Source organism: Musca autumnalis, unplaced genomic scaffold, assembly GCF_047663935.1.
Source record: "Musca autumnalis isolate F117 unplaced genomic scaffold, ASM4766393v1 scaffold_5, whole genome shotgun sequence".
Lineage (NCBI taxonomy): Eukaryota > Metazoa > Arthropoda > Insecta > Diptera > Muscidae > Musca > Musca autumnalis.
In genome coordinates, this window is record NW_027412088.1 from 112,985,918 (window position 1) to 113,008,251 (window position 22,334).

The window sequence follows — 22,334 nt, forward strand, 5'->3', positions numbered from 1 at the left end:
AAGTTTTGACCGTAATTAAAAGGAAGCCCATATATTTAAATACTTTGATATTTCAATTTTAGAAAAGGAAAAACCCAAAACCCCAGATGGTGTACCAGATGAATCTGCTAATGTTTTGGACAATGATTGCTTTGGCCATTGGAAGTATCCCGCCAATTGTTCACCTCAAAATCACACATGTGAATATTATGCATCATGGGAGACCATCGGACGTGGCGATGAAATGCGTTGGCACATTGAAACTTCCAATACCCAAACATGGACTGGCATTGGTTTCAGTAACGATGAGAAGATGTCACAGACTGATTCCATTATTGGTTGGGTTGATCGTAATGGACGCCCCTTCCTCATGGATACATGGATAAATGGCTACTCATCGCCTAAGCTGGATGATCGCCAGGATCTTTATAATGCCGAGGGTCGCATTGAAAAGGGCGTAACAATTTTGGAATTTACCCGTAAAAGAATAAGCAATGATGCCCAGGTAAGAGAATAAATAGAACTTAATGTCCTCTGTATACAAATATTAAGGGAGCAATATTTTTGAAACGAAACTGTTGCGTGTTTGGCTTGGTGAAATTGGGTATTTGTCAACATTGTCAGTGCTTCATCGCGGCTAAAAAACTGATTACAACAAGTAACAAAGTATCAGTTATCTGTGCGACAGAGATATACCCTCAGCCTCAGACGTAAATAAAAAAAGCAAACACAATACTTCTGACGTATATAGGGGTCCGATGTAGTCGATATTCGGACATAATTCGTAAGTAATAATGCGATGTTTGGACCAAATCGGTTTCTCCTTTCGAGGGTTATCTTACGTAGTACCCAGTTAATTGCACTTTTCTAAAACTTTGTGTGGGAGGTACCCGAAGGACCGATATAGTCCATGTTCCACCCTTATACTAAATAAAATAATACGATGTGCAAAGTTTGGACCAATCAGAAACTCAGTGCGAGAGTTATCTTGCGGATTTGTTATTTTAGTTGGTGCCGTCAAGGTTTTTTGGAGCTTTTAGGCCATTATCTCAGAAAGTATGGACTTATCCCCGAAATAATTTTACCGTCGTAAAGGGAGCTCCAAGTAGAGATCTTAAACTTTACTTTTTTCGAATTTTGTGGGCGATGTATCCGAACGAGTGGACCGATACCGTCCATATTGGAACCTGATCTATACCCGATAGTAGAAATACCATATCGTCACCATAAATGCCCGAAGACGTAACCGACATGAAAATCGAAATTCGTTTTTTGACGTAATCTGATACATAAAGCTAAAATACATGCTCTGGCAAAATTTCAAGCTTCTACGTTCAAAAACAAGCAAAACTAAGCAATTCAGCGGTTTTGGTTTCACTACTTATTCCCCTTCGTATATGATCGATAATATCCCATATACTCGACTTCATAAGATTAATATTCCGTAAAACAGTTTTTAATTTTATATAGTTTTTTGCTTCTCCTGTAAAGTTTTGGTTTTGTGGGTTACGTCTTCGGGCATTTATGGTTATGACAAAATCGGTTACTCCCTTTGAGAGTTAACTTGCGCACCATTTCAGCGAACAATTTTAAACTTTTGTGAGGGAGTTATCCAAAGACGTGGACCGATATAGCCTATCTTCGAACTTAAACTAAGTGTGGACCGAATCGGTTATTGTACTCACCAGCCAGACAGACGGACATTGCTCAATCGACTCCAAATTGTCTGAAAGGGTGTGGGTATGAGATAACGTTTGATAATATCGGTGAAAATACAAATCTTTGAACACTTACATACATATGTACGTACTTAGTAGGCCCTCTACAGAACATTTATACTATAAATCGAGCTAAGAAATATTTTAGAAATCGTGTTTTTTGATTTTGTATTCCATTTGTATAATCCATCGAAGCTTCAGGCGTCCAGTTCCTCATGTACCGCGGCACGTATTGATATTGCATTTTAACTCATTTTTACGAAATGACCTAGCCAATGCAAGCGTTGTATCTCGATACGTTTAACTATACCGATGTCGTTGACGTCGACATTCACCGTCAACGCATGTTGGCTCGTAGATATTTCGAAGAATTTTTCTCCCAAACACACCAAGCACTGCAACCTTACATTTGCACGGGTAGTATCAGTGTTTTGTAAAGTGTTATTTTTGTTTGACGAGGTGTGGCCTTGTTTTTAATCTGCGTACTTAAGCCAAAGTAGCATCTGTTGGTCAATACAATTCTTCTTCCTATTTCACAGCGGTTGCGTTTATGACGGTACAGAGGTAGACGAAGTCTTTAACTTCCTCGAAATTATAGAAACCAAATTCCGCAGTTGGTCTGAGTTCTGTTCATTTACTGCCAGACCCACATTAGCAGATCCTTCTTCAGTTACTTCCATTACTGATCGACCCATGATGCCAATATCATCAGCATAAGCAAGTAACATACGGCTATTGGTGTAAATTGTGCCGTTTCTTTTAACATCTGCATCTCGTATAAACTTATCCAGCAGAATGTTGGAGAGGTTACACGAAAGGTTGTGTCCTTGTCTGAATCCTCTTTTGGTACTGAACTGTTAGGAGATGTTCTTTCCTACTTTAACTGAGGGTCGGGTGTCAGTTATAGTCACCCTACAAAGCCAAATGAGTTTTGCAGATATACAAAATTCAGACATGGCTTCGAATATCTTTCAGCGTATGGGGCTGTCGAAAGCTGCTAAATGAAAAGACGGTAAATGTCGATATGCATCTCTTGGGTATTTTCCAGGATTTTACGTAGGGCAAATATCTGCCAATTGTGGATTGGCCAGCTCTTAAGCCCAATTGGTATGGCCCAATTGTTTCGTGGCCATAGGCTTTAGTCGTTCACACAATATCCACTATCTTATATGCAATAGGGAAAATACTCGATTAATATCTTTCATCTATCAAAATCTGATCAATTTGATTTGTCGATATGGTTAAATCTGATACTGCTAACAATCATTGTTATTGTTATAGCAGTGCAAATAAGTTCGTTCGTGTATTTTTTCAGTTATCTGGTTCTGCTTCTGGACTGGTTGGGTCCACAAAGAGTCAGGAGACAAGTGAGTGGTGTTAGCTGGGCATCAAAACAAATGCAGCGTGTCGAGTGGTCCCAATCCATGTGTTGGGTATCATGGCATCAATTCGGTCCCAATAACAAAAAAAAAATCATATCGACAAAAATGAAAACGCCAGACTTAAACTCGCCAAGACCCATCTAAACTGTAGTGTCCAAAAATGGAGGCCTGTGCACTTTTCTGATGAATCTAAGTTTAATTTAAAGGATTCAGATTCCATTGGCCTGCCCTATTCCCCGATCTTACTATCGATTGGGAAAACGAAAAAAATTGCAAAACCAAAGAAAATTTATTTGGACCCGAAAAGTAGCCTGGGAAGCAATATCGCCTGTAATACGAGTAATGTATAATTAAATATTGTATATGTATACAAGATATGCGTGTGTCATCCAGAATAAAGGATACGCGACGATAATGATTTCACTAGTTTTTTTTCTTTGTTTCTTAAATTGGGTCCACTTATTTTTGTGACTTAAAATGTTATTTTGAATTTTAAATTTTTATAAATTCAGAACTACTTAAGTTTGTGTTTTTTTTTTCAATAATAAAGATATAAATAAAAAGAAAAATAAAAACAAATTTATAACCCAGTTTTCGTAAAAAATCATAATTTTAAAAAAATGTACTGAGGGGGTGTTTTAGTTTCGGCCGACACTCTACATACTAATATACTGATGGGGTCTATCATACCTCGCAAAAATTGTGTATAGGAGTGCAATTTTAAATTGTTTGGAATAGAAGATTCGTGTGTTAACTACTGATGGCCCTAACTATATATGACGTATGTGTTTATTTTCAGGATTTATCCTTCACCGATGATCACTGTTTATATTTGTTCTTCCCCGTTTTGGGAGGTGCTTTCAATGCTGTCAACAAAAAAATAAGAAAACATGAAAACATTCCAGTCGTCTCACCACAACGTGTTTGCATTAAATCTTGCGGAAAGGGTAAATAACATATCACCCTCTTATTTTTTCACATTTCACACAAATTTACATTTGTTTCCTTCAAACAGAATTGTTAGTGGCTAGCAATGCTCCAACCACACCTGCACCAAATCGTTTAGTTTATTCTGTTGGTGTAAAATTGATGAACCTCGCCGAGTCCTTCGAAGCCCCTGCCCCAGGTTCAGTGGAATTCAAAAATTTGGCCGCCACCATTTCGGATTCATTCAATGGTGTTCTTAACAATATTCCTGGTTATTACAAAACCGATATTTTAGGTTTTGAAAAGTAAGTAAATCCAATCCGGAAAAATCAAATCTTAATTTAATTAATCCATTACAATTAAACAGAGACGGTGCTACATCCATGATTGCTAAATTACAAGCCATGTTCGATAAGGATGATTATGAGAAGGGCTACGCTGTCACAACGAACAATATCCCCTTGGAAGAAGCCATGAAGAATGGTGAAGTGATTGAAATGGCCTTAAGAGAAACAATTGCCTCCGGCAAAGTTGGTTCACTTACAGTTGATCCTCAATTTTTGGATTTCAAAGCTTTGGAATGTATGTTGTCTTTTATTGTTGTTGTGTATGTGTTGAGAAGGCTTAATTCACATTATTGTTTTTCTAATATATATAGATAAGTCAATTTCCGATTCTGATGACGTCAAATTATCATTCTTTGAATTATCCGAAGTACGTCTGTATATTGTATTGGGTCTAATCGCTGCTTTAGTTTTCATAGCATTGATCCAAGCCTCATGTACCATATATAAGACATCAAGAAAGAATAAATCGAATAAGGTAAGTAAGAGATAGAAATAAAATAAGCTGAATACTAGTTTCTCAAAATAAATCTTAATTTAATTGGAGATTTTGAACATATTTGAAGGAGAAGAAATATATGTACATGTTCTAGAGTTTTTTTTATATGTATGTAGATATGTATATAGTAACAGGACAGGCTAGCTTCGCTCGTATCATTGCTTATGCCCCTAGGAATCTCCACTTTTCGTACTAAATTAACTCTTATTTAGGCTAAGCTGAACAAAGGAACAAGGGAAAAATACGACCTACTCCTACTTTAATGTGTGAATCTGGTAGAGGATCAAAATATCAACATAGCGATGCGGGAAATTCTTATTTAAATTAATTGGGGAAGATGTTTTTTTTTTTATACAAAAAAGTAAGAGATTATTTTTATTTAGTGTGACATGGCCTTGTTAAAATATGGGTTAGTAAGTTGATTTGTAAATAGTTACGACTATGAAATGCCGTTTTTGGTAATGTTGATTTTTTGCTGGGGTTGAACTACGGATAGTTTCATAGATCGTCGATGTCATGCTTAAGTGTTCCATATACCATTTTTAACTCTAACCAGCTATAGCTCAGGTTTCTGTTCTTTGTAAATTTTTAGTCAGATTTTTGTATCTTTCTAATTAGATTATTAGGCAGCGACATAGGAGATGTTCTATAGTCACCGCAACGTCTTTATTTAAGCTTCGCGAAGAATATTTTATCGTTTTCTTCTCTTTTGTGAATTCTTCGAGCAAAAACTTTTGACAAAAAATGAAGGCTACGGCCTGAATGCGTATACCTTTCTACATTCGCCTTGATCATTCCATTTGGCTCTGATATTACAGTGTCCGGTATTGACTCCAGTCAACTTTGCTCAAATTTAAGAGTGAATTTGTTCTGTTGGTTGATAAAGTTGGCCAAATACCTCTTGAAACGTTGCACCTACATAGGTTCATTATGCCATACTTCTTTGGCTCTTTCATCAAAGAACGTTTCAACTTTTCGAAATATGGATGGTTTAATTGAGTCAGTGGTTGCTGGGCATGTCGATGGTGATCTATGCCTTTTTCTAAAATACACTACAGACGTTGTCCGACTTGTATGAGTATTCAAGACCGTCTGTATTGAAACCGTCTGTATAGAAGGCCAGACCGTCCAGAGGTGTGTTACTTTGGTTCCAGTCATCTCTACTTGGGATAACGTCAACTAAATCTTCAAACATCAAGACTGGTGATATATAATCACTAAGATTCCCACAATTATCCACTTCAAGGTCTGCTCCTAATTCCTTTAGGATACATCAATGCCCATAGGTACTCTTGCGCCAAAGGATTCTGTTCATGCAGCCTGTCTGACATTTAATGTTGAGCCCCTAAAGGCCTGGATACATAAGCTGTCTCGCCAGCTTCATTTCCGACATAACAAAAATAAAAGAATAAAGAAGGCCGAACCAATTTCGAACTACGTTGCTCTTTTCTTCTTTATTCTTTTATTTTTGCTGTGTCAGAAATGAAGCAGGAAAGCAAGGCAAGCAGGCGAGGCAGGTTAAGTACCCAGGCCTTAAGGCCGAAGATTTAGCATTGCATTCATAGCTGCTTATGGAGTACTTCTGTGCACCTTGACTATTTTGCTGGATATTGATTTCTGGAGTAGAGAGTGCCACCAGACAAGAGGTCCAGAGGATAAGATACGCCTTACAACAGTGTTATACATCCAGTATATAATCGATCCTCCCTTCGTCCGCTCCTTAACGTTAATTTTCCATGGCAGCTAACAGCCAAGAATAGTACCTAGGTATTTAGCTTCGGAGGAGAGATGTAGTTGCACTCCACCCGGTATTGGTAGCAAAATTGCCGAACTTACGAATTCTAGCGAATAATACCAGTTCTACCTTCGTTAGATTTACCCCAAGACCATTTGCTTTGGCCCATCGAGACAGCTTTGATAAGGCTCCTCGTATAAGTTCCGAAATTGTAGACAGGAAGTTGACAGTAATCAGTAGTACTACGTCATCCGCGTAGACAACTTTGGTGTCCTGATTAGCCAATTCCGTCAGTATATGGTTGATCAGGAGTAGCCTCACCCTTAGTTTGCCAAGATCCTTGTTCCACCACACCGGTTACGAGGGTAAGTTAGTGACAGCGAAGAAGAACGTCAGTCAGGTTGTATCAGTTCTATTAAGCTCTATAGCTGTTTCTATATTTCCAATAGACTTCAGCTGTCAGTTTTTTAGTTCTGTGTACCTATCCCAATTTTGTTTTGTTCGGGTTTCTATAAGGATTTTGACGAACTCCGTCAAAAGAGATCTCGAAAAGTATCTTCATATGGTCAGAGAAGGAACATCTGTAAGATCAATGACCTCCTCTTTGTCCCTAATTTTAAAAGTGAGATCACTACCCTTGTTAGACATTCGTAAATTATATGATAAAATAAAATTGAATATTGAATAACCTCTGCTGTTGGTGTCCTTACTACCGCACTGAATATGGTGGGCATTTGCATCTCATCCCAGAACAACGTTACACACGTCCATCATCTCGTCCAGCACGTTGCGGACACCCAGGCTTGGCAGATGAGGACAAAGTGTGACCTTCTCCGTACCATGCTTCCGTCTAATGGCTCACATGTCTTCATTACTGTAATTAGATAGAAAGATTAGATTTAAGCTCTTCATACCTACCACACAGGCCCTCACTTTGTTTAGTCCAGAAACCATATTCTTGGAGATATATGGCTCCTAAACTAAGCCAAGGTTTACTTCAGAATTCGTGAGGGACAAGAGTAGCTCGGTGGCAGCAGCTTTACAATGATGCATATTAATCTGCAGGATGCGTAGCGCTTGCCACTTCCTTACTCTTACTCTACACATACGGCGCGTTGAGCGTCGCGTTACAACAACCACATGAAAACTTCAAAAACAAATTTGGCATCACACATTTTTCATGTGGTTGTTGTTTTTAACGCGCAACGTCACACAACGGACCGTATGTATTTGGCCCTTTACTGAGTTGTGTCACGTGGATTTAGACCAGAGCTGCTCATTTTTGAAAAGACAGTATACTCAGCGACACCGACGTAGCCAGGGGGGGGGGCCCGGGGGGCCCGGGCCCCCCCCGATATGATTTTCGTTTCCATAGGATATTAGCTTATGTTATAATTTTTTTTTATTTTTGAGTAAAATTTTAAACTGTTTTAATATTTTCAAGGAGTGTGTAAAGGATTTGGAGGATGTATTATAGAGAATTATTTAACTATATTAGTATACTTATTGTCCAACATATTTGAAAGCATAAAAATGATGAACACGTTGTTAAGTTTTAAGGCGTTGTTTAAGCGTTTAATCGTAATTTTAGGCTGACTGTAAGTGTTACTGAGTTCGGAACAAAAGAGATTATTTAAAACTTGTATCTTGCTACAAATTAATAAATATCTATTGTACAAAAAATAATTTTTCTGTCGTATTTTTATGTTTTGTTCGACCTTTCGAAGGTTAATAAAATCAAGATTATTAGGATTGAGGTCAATGTTCATATTTTATTTATTTCATATTATTTCCAATATTTCGAAATTACATTGAATTTCATCTTCATGGATATTTTCTGTCGATTGCTCTTTAAACTGTATTTTTGGAAAGTACTTTTAATGGATGCACATTTCTAGAAATGTTTCTTTTTCCTTCTTTGGCAAATGACTTTGCTACGACAAACGAAATAAAAAAGAAACTGATTGGAAACAGATTCTTCTTTGTCAAAATCTCAAGAAGTATCTGTCGGCTTTGCGGACAGGAATATACCCTGAGTCTGTGTGAACTGAAACTTTTATCTATGGACAGATCGAATAGCGGCTACACAATCAAAATCCTTTAGGAGATTTTCAGAATTTTGTAGCCATTTTCGGACGTATGAACTTGCCCACAAAGTATGGATTTTACCATTGATCACAAGTGTTGCCGAGGAGGTACCTGACCACCCGCCACTACACATGATGGCCGTAGGTGTTCTTTACATTTTTGGGGCCATTTTCTCTGGAAGTATGGACTTGCCCCTTAAAAAAATGTACTGTAGTAACAGGGGCCCAGAGAACACTTGTTTCAAAAAATCAAAGCGTTTCCAGAGAGGTCTTTTTATTTATTAATTTATTTATTTCATATTTGTACTTATAACTAAATTATTAGCATAAAGGAAGTGAAGCCATGACTACTTAGATTATAAGTAGACTGCGGAATCCTATGCAAATGCATATATGGTTAGGATGGTCGTAGAAAAAATCTGATTAGACAGAAACTCGTTTTATTACAAAATAAAACGAATTAGGACCAGAAATTTTTGCATATCGTGCATATTTTGACATATTTTGACATCTCTGCATAAAATGAGCATATGCAAAGCCATAAGCAAAAATATATTCAAGGATTTGTGGTCTAAATATTCCACCGAAATGACTGAAATTTGGTATTTAGTCTTCAGTAGGAGTATGCAAATTTGCAACTGAAATTTGTCGGCATAGGTCCACGTCTTCATATAGCCCCCATAGAACTGTACCTACCGATATTCGGTATTTTGAAAGTTGCAGCCTCAATATCCCACCGAAATGACTGAAAATTGGTATTTAGTCTTCGTTGCGGGTATAACACATTCCACCGGAAATTTGTCGGTATAGGTCCACGTCTTCATATAGCCCCCATAGAACGGTACCTCCAGATTTCTGGTATTTTGATGGTTGTGCCCTCAATATACCTCCGAAATGGCTGAAATTTGGAATTAAGTATTCCTTGGGGATAAAAAACTTTCCACCTAAAATTTTTTGGTTTAGGTTCAGGCCTTCATATAGCCCCATAGAGCGATACCTCCCGATTTTCGGTATTTTGAAGGTTGTGGCTGTGGTTATACATTTCTCTATTTTATTGACATGTCTGAAGAGAATTTTAAACAGAAAAATTGTACACACAAACATTTTTGTACCTATTAGTGAAATATTTGTTGCATAAGAAAATATGTAAAATGCATAAATTTGAATTTAAATTTTGCATATGTCATATGTTTCGATTGCAATATAATCAGAAGCCAAAAATATGCCTAGTCCCAAAATTTGACATGAATCGGACCAAAAATAGGGGTTGCATAAAATTCCGCTGTCTAATTATAAGCTTACACATTTATATTTTCCAATTACCCAGAGAGTTCTTAAACTGTCCTTCCCTGACCATTTTTGAAATACTCTGTGGAAGGTTACCGAAAGAGTGGAGCGAAAGAGTCCATCGTCGAAGTGGATCAACATTTGGACAATATATCACGAAGACCAAATTTTGGACCGAATCGGTTTATCTGTTCGAAAATATCGTGTTCTCCAAGTTTTCTGAAACAGATTTCTTCCAAACACACTTTGACCCTAAAACCATTATTTCAATGAGACACATTTTGACTAAAGGCTAAGAGTATAAAAAATGTAGATTAGGAAAAAATGTGTTTATGGATTTTTGATAATTTAATTTATACATTTATAGAACTTGGATTGGGCGCCAGCATTTTATTTTATAAGAACTCAAGACTGGTTGCCAGAGTTTTCATAGTTCCTGATCAATTGATGTGAAGATCCACGATTGGAAACCATTATTTCTATAAGCGAAGTCCGACGATTGGACGCCAAATTTAGTCTATTGACATATGCACGATTGGGCGACAGAATATGTCATTTACATACCCGCGATTGGGTGCTAGAATTTCATCATGGATAGACTCACTATTGCTCAGCATTATACCCCGTTTATATATAACCGGATTTAACAAACCGACTGGGTTTTAAATGTCAATTCCATTGCTTATATTTCAAACAAATCCTTATAAAAGAAGGTTAACCCTGCAAAAAGCTCTAATATAAACAGCATATAAGTTCTCTGTCAATAAAACCACTATCGGCCTTCAGAAATTCTTTGTGATAAGATTTACGATTGGACATCAAAATATCTTTAGGGAAATAACTGCAATTGGTTTCTTTATGACAATAACAACGATTGAACACCTGAATTTTCGACCATTTGACCATATTCTGACACCGCAACGTGATAAAATACCAAAAAAGAGAAAACACGTGTCTCGGCGTTTTTTGCTTTATTTATACAACACCTAAATTCTACCTGTAAATATAAAAAATACTAGTGGATAACGCCATGACATCCAAACGTTACCCCTGCATAAATCAGTTCTCGGCTAATCCCATTTTCCTTCCATAAATTACTCAATAACATTGGAGTGGAAAATTGAAGCCGTGATTTTGAACTTTTGTGAAGTAGGAGACAAAGGAAAGGTCCTCAACATTCCATATAAAAAAATAAATGTTAAGATTTTCTAAGGTTTTCTGATTGTATACTCTTTCTTTGGCTTTACCGAAGTGATATCACTGAATTACATAACATTCACTATATTTGTGAGTAATTCATAAATGATACACCTAAAATATGTATATGCGATTATTAATATATCCATTGTTTTGAACATATATTAACTCTAATATTTTGTCAAAACAGTTCTGAAAACAAGGGGACATTGGCCAAGAAGTCTTACGTCATTTTAATTAAAAAATAGTAATGAAAATTATTTCATCTGAAATATAAGTCTAAAATAAGGTTAACGTCATTTCTAATAAGAAATTTTCGCTAACATGAACTTTCAAAATTTTGGTCAGGTGGGCCCCCCCCGAAATGAAATCCTGGCTACGTCCCTGCTCAGCGATCCCACTGAGTTGTCTTTGCATTTGCTTTTCTCCCTCACGTACACTATGCGTGAACAAAAACAAACAAAAATCATCATTTCTTTGTTACTTTGTTCACACAAACATTCACGCATGCATTCCTTTTGTTTGTATTCCTGTGGTCGCCCCTGTTTTAGACGAAGTTCAGCTTAATAACCCGGATGTTCTTTTGAAGGTAGCAAAACGTTAACTGATAAACTGAAATAGGGCTTTTGTAATCCAAAATACAATTTTTCAAATATGTTTTAATCTCTTTCAATTTAATCTTAAATATAATTTAATATTTATATAATATTTAGTAAATAATGTACATATAAATATTTGTATACATCAAGTATGTAGTTTATTTTATAAAATTTGTATAATGATAAAAACAAATTCAAATGCTGTTTTCAAAGCTCATTTATGTAATACCCGATGAATGGCGGATATATCAACAGAGGCAACATCAACGCTACTACCAGCCTTCAAGCGATCTGTAAATCCCAACAATTCCTTTCTGTCACCCATTCAGACATCAATCATATTCGTTAGATATCACCATAGCCTCCTACCAAGTCCTACAATCAGCATTAATGAGAACAAAACGAAACAAACAAAAGCAATGCGAACAAAACAAAACAAAAACATCACTAACTGTAAATCGCAATCTATTGACTATTTACCACTTATTTATATTTGTTACCAATACAATGAGTCCTTTTCATACGATCCTCCAGCGCACACACATACATATGAATTCTCCTAATTACAACGTTTAATGTGTAAATTTTCGTAGTAAATGTTCGATACGCCGTTGCATTGGTGTGATAGATACAACTTCTTACTATTCAATAATCGGTAATTAAAATCAAACTATCAACCCTTTAATCCCAGTATTTGTTCTTGTTGTTAATGTGACTACTACAGCAGTTATATAATGCACACACCATTTCTAATCTTATGTATTTTCTCTAGAAATATGAACACCGACACCCAACACTACATACTAACAACCTAATTTTTTATTAAAAGTTAGACACTGAAATACATATTATCATTGACTTTGAACCTGGTAGTTGATTTATAAAAAACCAACGTTCAGTGTCTTTCTTCAAAATATATTTTAGGTTATTAATTTATGTTTATTTTATTCGGCTCTTTTCCTTTATATGTATGTGCAGTATATCCTCTGTTCCTCATTCATTGACTCCATACTCATCATTCTGTCCTAATAAATATTTTACTCCAATGTGTTTTTTATTTCCGAATCAGTCAGCATTTGTTTTATGCTATTTTGTTTTAATCTTTACTGTGTTTTTTTTATTTTATTGTTAACTTAATATAACGTTTTCTTGTCTTTAATCTTATCCTGTATATATACTAACAAATTCTTTAAAATGAAAAATTCTACCCTCAGACTATGTCTAAAAAGGAAATTTTGTAGCTGAAAAAAGGGAAGAAAGTTTTCACCGTACGACTTCCGAATCTGTTCCGAGTCAAGTCGATTAATTATTGGATTATTTTAAAGCATAACTCGTATAGAATATGTCGATCCGAACAATATTCCCTGAGGTTTGAGCATTGGACAGGGAAAAATTATTGTGTTTTGTATGTAGCATAGAAATTAGAAACGCGTTTTTCTCGAAATCGGTGCCAACTTTAGCTTGAAAACTGATGAACAGAATGTCATATATTTTGTAGGCTTATCAAGACATCAGAATCTAGTCCTTCATCGTGATATTTTCCTGTTTTATGACCAAAAAAATTCAGTTTTTAAGTGAACATTTTTAATTTTGAGTTTTTCTGTCCATCTTTTCCGTGAAACTAGATATTTGTGTTCTAACTGAGCCCACAAAAACATGTGACGAGCCCACAAAAATATGCTGCGCTTTAATAAAAACAGGGTTTCGCAAACGTCATTTGCCAAAAAAAAACCTACTAGAATAAGATTCCAGGTGAAAAAATAAAGTTTTGTAGTTTTTATACCCTACACCACACTGTGGTAAAGGGTATTATGTGGTATTATGTCTTTGTGCATCAGTTTGTAACATGCAAAAGGAAACAAGATAGACCCATAGTTTATTTTAGGAATATACATAGAATAACTTTCGGAGTCGATTTACACATGTCCATTTGTCTGTCCGTCTGACCATATATTTCTGTAAACAAAGTACAAATCGCATTTATTGTCCGATTCGCCTGAAAATTTGGGAAGATAGTTTTTTTGGCCCAAGGACGGACGCTATTTAGTTTGGTAAAAATCGGTTCAGATTTGGATATAGCCCCCATATATATTTTCGGCCGATTTGAGGTATTTGGTGCACCAAATACCATTTTGACGTAATTTGGAAATTGTCACCAAATTTGGACTGGAAATAAGTTTGTCAATTTATATTGAAATCGGTTCAGATTTGGATATAGCCCACATATATACATATATTCGCCCGATTTGAGATATTTGGTGCACCAAACACGCTATATACGTCCAATTTAGATGAAATTTAGAATGTGCTACCGAATTTAATGTAGAAATACATGTGCCAAATTATATCGAAATCGGTTCAGATTTGGATATAGCTCCCATATATACTTTCGGTCGATTTCACGTATTTGCTGCAACAAACACCCTGTATATGTCCGATTTCCATAAAATTTGGAATGTATGACCGAATTCGGTCTGGAAATATATGTGCCAAACTTTTATTGAAATCGGTTCAGATTTGGATATAGCTCCCATATATATTTTCGGCCGATTTAACGTATTTGCTGCGCCAAACGCCCTGTATATGTCCGATTTCAATAAAATTTGGAATGTGTGACTGACTTCGGTCTAGAAATAAATGTGCCTAATTGTATCGAAATCGGTTCTCATTTGGATATAGCTCCCATATATATTCGGCCGATTTCACGTATTTGCTGCACCAAACACCCTACATATTTCCGATTTCGTTGAAACATGGAATGTGGGACTGAATTCGGTCTAAAAATAAATGTGCCAAATTATATCGAAATTGGATCAAATTTGGATACACCTCCCATATATATTTTCGGCCGATGTCACGTATTTGCGGCACCAAACACCCTATATCTGTCCAATTTTGATAAAATTTGGCATGTGTGACGGAATTTGGTCCAGTAATAAGTATACCATATTATATGGAAATCAGTTCAGATTTATATATACCCCCATATATATTTAACATATTCACAGTGGGTATCATATAGTCGGTCCCGCCCGACTTTGATCCTTTCCTTACTGGTTTTTGAAAATATTTTTCTTAGCATTTCAAGACCCTCGCTAAACTTACGGATGTTACACCCCGTTTGACATCATTATTTTCACTGGACGATATCCGTAGACATCCCACCTATTTTGACATACAATATGAGGCACGTTTTTCTCCTCCTGATAACGTAATTCTAGTTTAAAGTACTCAAAATACGCAATTTTTACCATGTGCTATATATTTTTCCATGTATATTCACTATAAATATAGCAAAAACTGTTTAAATCGATCCCACAGCATCTTCTTAATAAAAGAACCCGAAAACATTTATTTTGTGACCAAGGATAACGAAAATCTGATTAAAAATAGTAAAATGGGGCCCTGAGTTATATCTCGAGAACAAGAGCTGATAGAGAAAAACTGTTTCCAGAATTGAAAATAACTCGCCAATTTGAGTTAGAAACAAAAAAATATCGGATGGAACAAAAGTTGTGTTGACCAGTGTTATCATTAAAGTGCCCTAATTGGGGAAATTCATACCATAACGCCACTCAGTGGTTATAATTTTCCACAAACATTCCAAATGCGACAAGGGAGTCTTCTCTCATATTAATTAGTGCACCCTGATTCATATAAAGCTCAATGATATGGGACCTACTGTTTATCGGCGATTTCGAACGGCGTGTCTTAAAACACCACTTGTGGAGAAGTTTTTCATTGCTGAAATACTCGGGAAATATCGCCTACATTACTAAGGGGTATTTTACCACCGTTGAAATTTGATGTTGCCTGGCCGGCGAATCAAACCCACGACTTTTAGCGTGCAAGGCGGCTGTGCATACCATTGCACCGCGTTGGCACCCACAGCTGTTGAGAATAGTTTTTTCCTGTTCAAAATGTTGTAACTTTTGAACGGATAATAATACTATTTTCACGTTTAGAGTTAAGCTTGATGATCTGAAATTATTTGCAAGTGAAAAACGATAAGTTCTAGGACAGAGAAGCCACTACATAGTCGATACGTCCGAAGATTTGCTTTACCACCAATGAAACCAGGTAACGTAATTTGGTGACTATGTGGGTTCGAGTCCTTGGCTTTCCTTTTTCACTTGCAAATAATTTCAGATCATCAAGCTTAACTCTAAACGAAAAAATTAACAAAAATCATTAAAAAATGATCTTCGCCTAAAAAAGGCAAAATTTCAAAAAATAAAAAACAGGCTGAGCCCGGCTGGGATTTGAACCCACGTCCTTGAAAAACATATCAAAAAATGTTGTCATGGCGTGTTAGCGTTCAAAGCCAAAAACTCATAACTTCAAAGTCAGCGCAAAAAAAAGCGTTTGTCGTGAAGAAAATACATTTCTGTGGCCAAGTATCCGCGTTAATGTACAAAAACACATTTGCATTTGAAAAACGATAAGTTCTAGGACAGAGAAGCCACTACATAGTCGATACGTCCGAAGATTTGCTTTACCACCAATGAAACCAGGTAACGTAATTTGGTGACTATGTGGGTTCGAGTCCTTGGCTTTCCTTTTTCACTTGCAAATAATTTCAGATCATCAAGCTTAACTCTAAACGAGAAAATTAACAAAAATCATTAAAAAATGATCTTCGCCTAAAAAAGGCAAAATTTCAAAAAATAAAAAACAGGCTGAGCCCGGCTGGGATTTGAACCCACGTCCTTGAAAAACATATCAAAAAATGTTGTCATGGCGTGTTAGCGTTCAAAGCCAAAAACTCATAACTTCAAAGTCAGCGCAAAAAAAAGCGTTTGTCGTGAAGAAAATACATTTCTGTGGCCAAGTATCCGCGTTAATGTACAAAAACACATTTGCATTTGAAAAACGATAAGTTCTAGGACAGAGAAGCCACTACATAGTCGATACGTCCGAAGATTTGCTTTACCACCAATGAAACCAGGTAACGTAATTTGGTGACTATGTGGGTTCGAGTCCTTGGCTTTCCTTTTTCACTTGCAAATAATTTCAGAACATCAAGCTTAACTCTAAACGAGAAAATTAACAAAAATCATTAAAAAATGATCTTCGCCTAAAAAAGGCAAAATTTCAAAAAATAAAAAACAGGCTGAGCCCGGCTGGGATTTGAACCCACGTCCTTGAAAAACATATCAAAAAATGTTGTCATGGCGTGTTAGCGTTCAAAGCCAAAAACTCATAACTTCAAAGTCAGCGCAAAAAAAAGCGTTTGTCGTGAAGAAAATACATTTCTGTGGCCAAGTATCCGCGTTAATGTACAAAAACACATTTGCATTTGAAAAACGATAAGTTCTAGGACAGAGAAGCCACTACATAGTCGATACGTCCGAAGATTTGCTTTACCACCAATGAAACCAGGTAACGTAATTTGGTGACTATGTGGGTTCGAGTCCTTGGCTTTCCTTTTTCACTTGCAAATAATTTCAGAACATCAAGCTTAACTCTAAACGAGAAAATTAACAAAAATCATTAAAAAATGATCTTCGCCTAAAAAAGGCAAAATTTCAAAAAATAAAAAACAGGCTGAGCCCGGCTGGGATTTGAACCCACGTCCTTGAAAAACATATCAAAAAATGTTGTCATGGCGTGTTAGCGTTCAAAGCCAAAAACTCATAACTTCAAAGTCAGCGCAAAAAAAAGCGTTTGTCGTGAAGAAAATACATTTCTGTGGCCAAGTATCCGCGTTAATGTACAAAAACACATTTGCATTTGAAAAACGATAAGTTCTAGGACAGAGAAGCCACTACATAGTCGATACGTCCGAAGATTTGCTTTACCACCAATGAAACCAGGTAACGTAATTTGGTGACTATGTGGGTTCGAGTCCTTGGCTTTCCTTTTTCACTTGCAAATAATTTCAGAACATCAAGCTTAACTCTAAACGAGAAAATTAACAAAAATCATTAAAAAATGATCTTCGCCTAAAAAAGGCAAAATTTCAAAAAATACTATTTTCATTTTTTTAGTTTTTTTGTTCGACAGATAACACAATCCGTTTAATAAACAAGTAAGAACAGCGTTAAGTTCGGCCGAACTTTTTATACACTTCACCATGAACTATATTGAAGTGAATAGGAACAATTAGTTTCCTCTTCCTTTAATTCCTTGCAGGAGCCAAATATCCCAAATGATAATACTCCCTTCGAAAACGCTCATATGGGGCGTAATCGTTGCTCTTTCCAAAACATGGACCGATATTTACAATTCCGAATTGACAAAAACTCTCGAAATATATAAAATTGGGCAATACCGGCTATAGTTAAACTCGGATATACTAATGTATGTATATGTATAGATTTTTTGCGATTTGCGGTCGAAAAATGTAACTAAGATCTGCAACAAATCTTAAATGGAGGCAGCCCTTATATGGGGGCTACACTAAAACGTGGACCTATACTGTCTGATTTTTTGCAAGAGATGTTTTGTACCTTTAGAGAAGACTAAATACCAAATTTCAGGTATTCCAGTGGACAAATGTGGCTAAAACTTTCAAAATACCGAAAATCGGGGTATACCGTTCTATGAGGCCAATATAAAGACGTGGGCAACAAAGACCAAATACCAAATTTCAGCCATTTCGGTAGGATATTGGAGCCAAAACTTGGAAATACCTAATATTGGGAGGGACCGTTCTATTGGGGCTATATAAAGGCGTAGACTTATACTGACAAATTTCAGATGGAAAGTAAGAGAATCGCACTACAGAAACTTCAAAATACCGAAAACCAGGAGGTACCGTTCTATGGGGGCTATATGAGGACATGGGCCTATACCGACAATTTTCAGGATGAAAATCGTAAACCCTCAACGAAGACTTAATGCCAAATTTCAGCCATTTCAGTGGAATATGGAGGCCTCATCCTTTAAAATACCGAAAATCGGGATGTACCGTTCTCTGGTAGGAGTAAAAGAAACGTCTATACCAAATTATAAAGCTCTATCTTAAAAATTGCAAGCTGTATCTTGATTTCAACAGACAGACGAACGGTTAGACCTTCAGGATTACATTGTCTTAGAATTTTATGCTGATCAAGAATATATATATTTCACAGAGTTTCCAACGAACATTTCGACGTGTTACAAACGGAATGACAAATATAATTGTGCCCACCATATTATGGTGGAGGGTATAAAAATGGCCAAATAGAAACTCACAGCATGTTTGCTAACTTCCGATTGGTTGATACGTTGATTTTGACATTTCTGTTAAAGTTTTTACGATTCCTGTTTCCCCATATGCCCAATCTGCGGAGTTATTCCACAAGTTATTCAAAAAAGTATCTGAAATTGTGTACTCATCATTTAACCTCAGTTATCATCTCTTTGTTTCTATTTGTGTATGTATGTATGCTCTTCCATCTACTAATCCTGCTAAAAAAAACTATTTTCACACGCATTTCGCCATCATTTTTACAAGCACATTAATTCCTTAAACATATTTATTTCTGCCCAGAACCTGCAAGAATCTACATTTTTTTAGCTACAATAACAATTTTTACTTTGTGTTATTGAAAAAGATAGTAAAATTTAGTAAGTAGATTCTTGCAGTTCTGGAACAGAACATTTATGTGCATATGTATGTGACAAAATAGCATAAACTCAATTAATGACTGAATCCTGTGATATTTTAATTTTGAAAATGCAACAAAAACAGTGTTGATATCCGATGTACAAATATATCTGCCCTAATCGAAGATTGCCAATGAATGATCTATGAAATTGTTATTGTTTTTTTAATAATGTACAAAAATGCTGACTGGTTGAGGATTTGTTATTAAAAAGATTTCGAATCACAGATCCATATTCAATATTTCATTTAATTTGTTTGCAGGAAAATCTAATTCAGAATTCAGCATGGAAAGAATATTCATCGAACACAAACTATGCCTTCGATCCTTATGGCGAAACCGAAGAAAAGAACGGTAACGGTACATCCCATAAAGACAAATCTTCACGTAATCGTCCGTCCAGCAGTCAACAGACAACATTACAAATGTCACATTCGCCTACCAATAAATCCCAAATGTACAACGGCAACGTTGGCAGCAATGGCAATAGCACCCAAGAATATCGCAGCAATGGTCGTAGCCGTAGTGACCGTGAAAGAAATGGCCATGCCCAGAGTAATGATCATCAAACGCCCTCGGCATCATATAGTCGTGGTGGGGGCAGTTCATACACCGACAGAGCCTATTCACTACCCCGCCAACAGCATATGCAACAACAGTCAAATATGCAACCATCAGGTTATTACACTCAAGATCGACGAGATCGTAATGGTCACAGAAATGGTACTCAGTATCGTGATAGATCACGCGAGGATCCACGTTTAGTCTCAAATGGCGGTGCTGATACGCCTGACTTCTACTTTATGCCATCACAGCGTAAGTATTCAGGTGAAGTGGTACGTGTCTATGTGGATTATAATAAGGATCCAAAACACTAAGAATGCTATCGCCAACAGAAACGGTGCGTTAAGGTAATTTTAATTTGTTCTTTGCTTATTAGAGAGAAAAAAATAGTCATTTTTTAAAATTACACAGTTAAATAGTATCACAAGTAAGATTGGAAGTTATTTTGTTAGAGAAAGTATTCCAAATGTCAATATAAATGTACAAATTGTATAAAACCCCAATAAACGAGAGCGTGAAATCAATAATTTTAAACATGGTTGTTCGCAAATTATAAAGAAATTAAGCCTCTTTATCTTGTATTATCTAGATAATGCCTTTATTTTAGTCCATAGACTACTGTGGAGGATGCAATAAATAAGGTGAATCAGTAACTACAACAATAATATTTTGATTGAAATTCTTTTAAGCTGTCAACAATTTTGATTACGTTTTCATACGATCAATTCACAATCATGGCACAATTACCCAGGTAGTGGCATCGTACAATTTTGAATACATATGTTAAGTCAAAATGTTCTTTATGTTGTTGGGGAAATTACAACAAAATTAATTTTTTATAAAGGGATTTGACATTTCATATTCGAACAGCTGGTGTGATACCACTACCTGGGTAATTGTGCCATGTTCACAATAATAATTGATTTGACAGCTTGGGAGAACTCAAGGCCAAAATTCAATTAACTCGTCGCTTGCTTTGTTCGCTTTCCAAATGTCTAATTATCATGGTGCAATAATACAGGTACAACGACAAAAACAGCTGATCATTCTAGCTGTCAAAACGAATTATTGTGAATAAAATCACATACAAAACATAAACAAGCAATTCACAGTAATGCGTTATTGTGAACAAATTTTGACGTTTGGTCTGATTTTGAGCAACTGGTGTAACACCTTCTTATTCAAATAATAAACGAATACAGGAAGGAGCCTCTTTCCAGTTCCGCCGTCGTTCTCCTCTATAATTTGTCTTCGAAATGCGAAAATTGAGTTTCGACCTTCGTGGCGCCATTGGCTGTACTGACTCACCTTACGAATTGCTTTATTGTGAACTGACATTTAGAGTTTACATTAGGTTATTAAACCACGGATTTACACTAGCTCTTTTGATCACAAAAGACTATTGCTTCTTGATTTATTTGTCCTAAGTCCTCTGTACATAAGCAGCTTGGCGTTCTTGCTTAAAACGGCTTTTACATCTAAAATGTTTTCTAAAACATGCGTCATTTAAGTTGTCAATTCCATAGAATATCTGGCAAATAAATGACGTAAATTCCCAAACACATGTTTTGAATGAAAGTATAAAAAGCGTTTAAATCGTATACAGTTTCTAATAAAAGAATAAAACGCCTTTTACACTATACACTTATACGATGATTAAGTGCATTATCTCGATTTATTTGAAATATATTGTATGAAACTGATAACTTAAATCCTCTGGATTTTCTAAATCCAGCATAGTCTAAATGTACAGTACAGAACGTCGGAACCAAATTCGAATTAGGTTGCCCTTTTTCTTTAGTCTTCTACCAGAAATAACGTAACTTATGGAAGCCAGTCGCTTATGTACCGAGTCCTTTAAAATTTATGAAAATATACAACAAATCGATTATAATAGTTAAATTATCATGGTATTAAGTCCTAATTACAATTAAATTGACTGTCATTTTATATAATATTAGACAAATCTGAAACGCTATATACGCTTCAAACCAATCTATACCATTCAAAGTCATTGAAAATACTCATTATCCTTAACGCATCAAATAATAGAAATAATTTAAGGTATCCATTATTTGCACTTATGCTTAAGACAAACATCTTTTGTTACCCAATGGTCTTCTAATTAAAACACTCAATTTCTTAACAATATAAGATATTTGTTAATCCCGGTCCACACTAGAGTAGTTTCATGAAAGAAGTTTCATTAAAATATGTGTACTTAGATCGGGTTCACCACTGCAAAAACACTAGATTGAAAAATTTCATTAAAAAATTTCATGAAATTAGGCGTTCGTAAGTCCCGGTCCACACTATATAATCGAATCATTAAAAACTTTTCATGACATTATGCGTTCTTAGATCGAGTTCAATACTAAAATAATTTTATAAAATTGCTGTAGTGGGGAACTCGATCTAAGAACG

The 22,334-nt window shown here is 35.8% G+C and overlaps 1 protein-coding gene across 6 annotated transcripts in view; it reads left to right on the plus strand.

Moving 5' to 3' along the window:
• nahoda (DOMON-like domain-containing protein nahoda) overlaps positions 1-20,444 on the plus strand; it is a 142,612-nt gene extending 122,168 nt beyond the window's left edge. For 4 of the 6 annotated variants that reach the window (XM_073954870.1, XM_073954872.1, XM_073954871.1 and 1 more), the window contains 6 exons: positions 63-484; positions 3,879-4,026; positions 4,095-4,311; positions 4,374-4,588; positions 4,665-4,828; positions 19,610-20,444. In XM_073954870.1, coding sequence (XP_073810971.1) covers positions 63-484; positions 3,879-4,026; positions 4,095-4,311; positions 4,374-4,588; positions 4,665-4,828; positions 19,610-20,224 — 1,781 coding nt within the window. In that variant the 3' untranslated portion in view covers positions 20,225-20,444. Of the gene's footprint in view, positions 1-62; positions 485-3,878; positions 4,027-4,094; positions 4,312-4,373; positions 4,589-4,664; positions 4,829-11,967; positions 12,410-19,609 lie in introns of all 6 variants that reach the window. The other 2 variants (XR_012408368.1, XR_012408369.1) reach the window with 1 other exon arrangement.
• Positions 20,445-22,334: the final 1,890 nt, after the last annotated feature.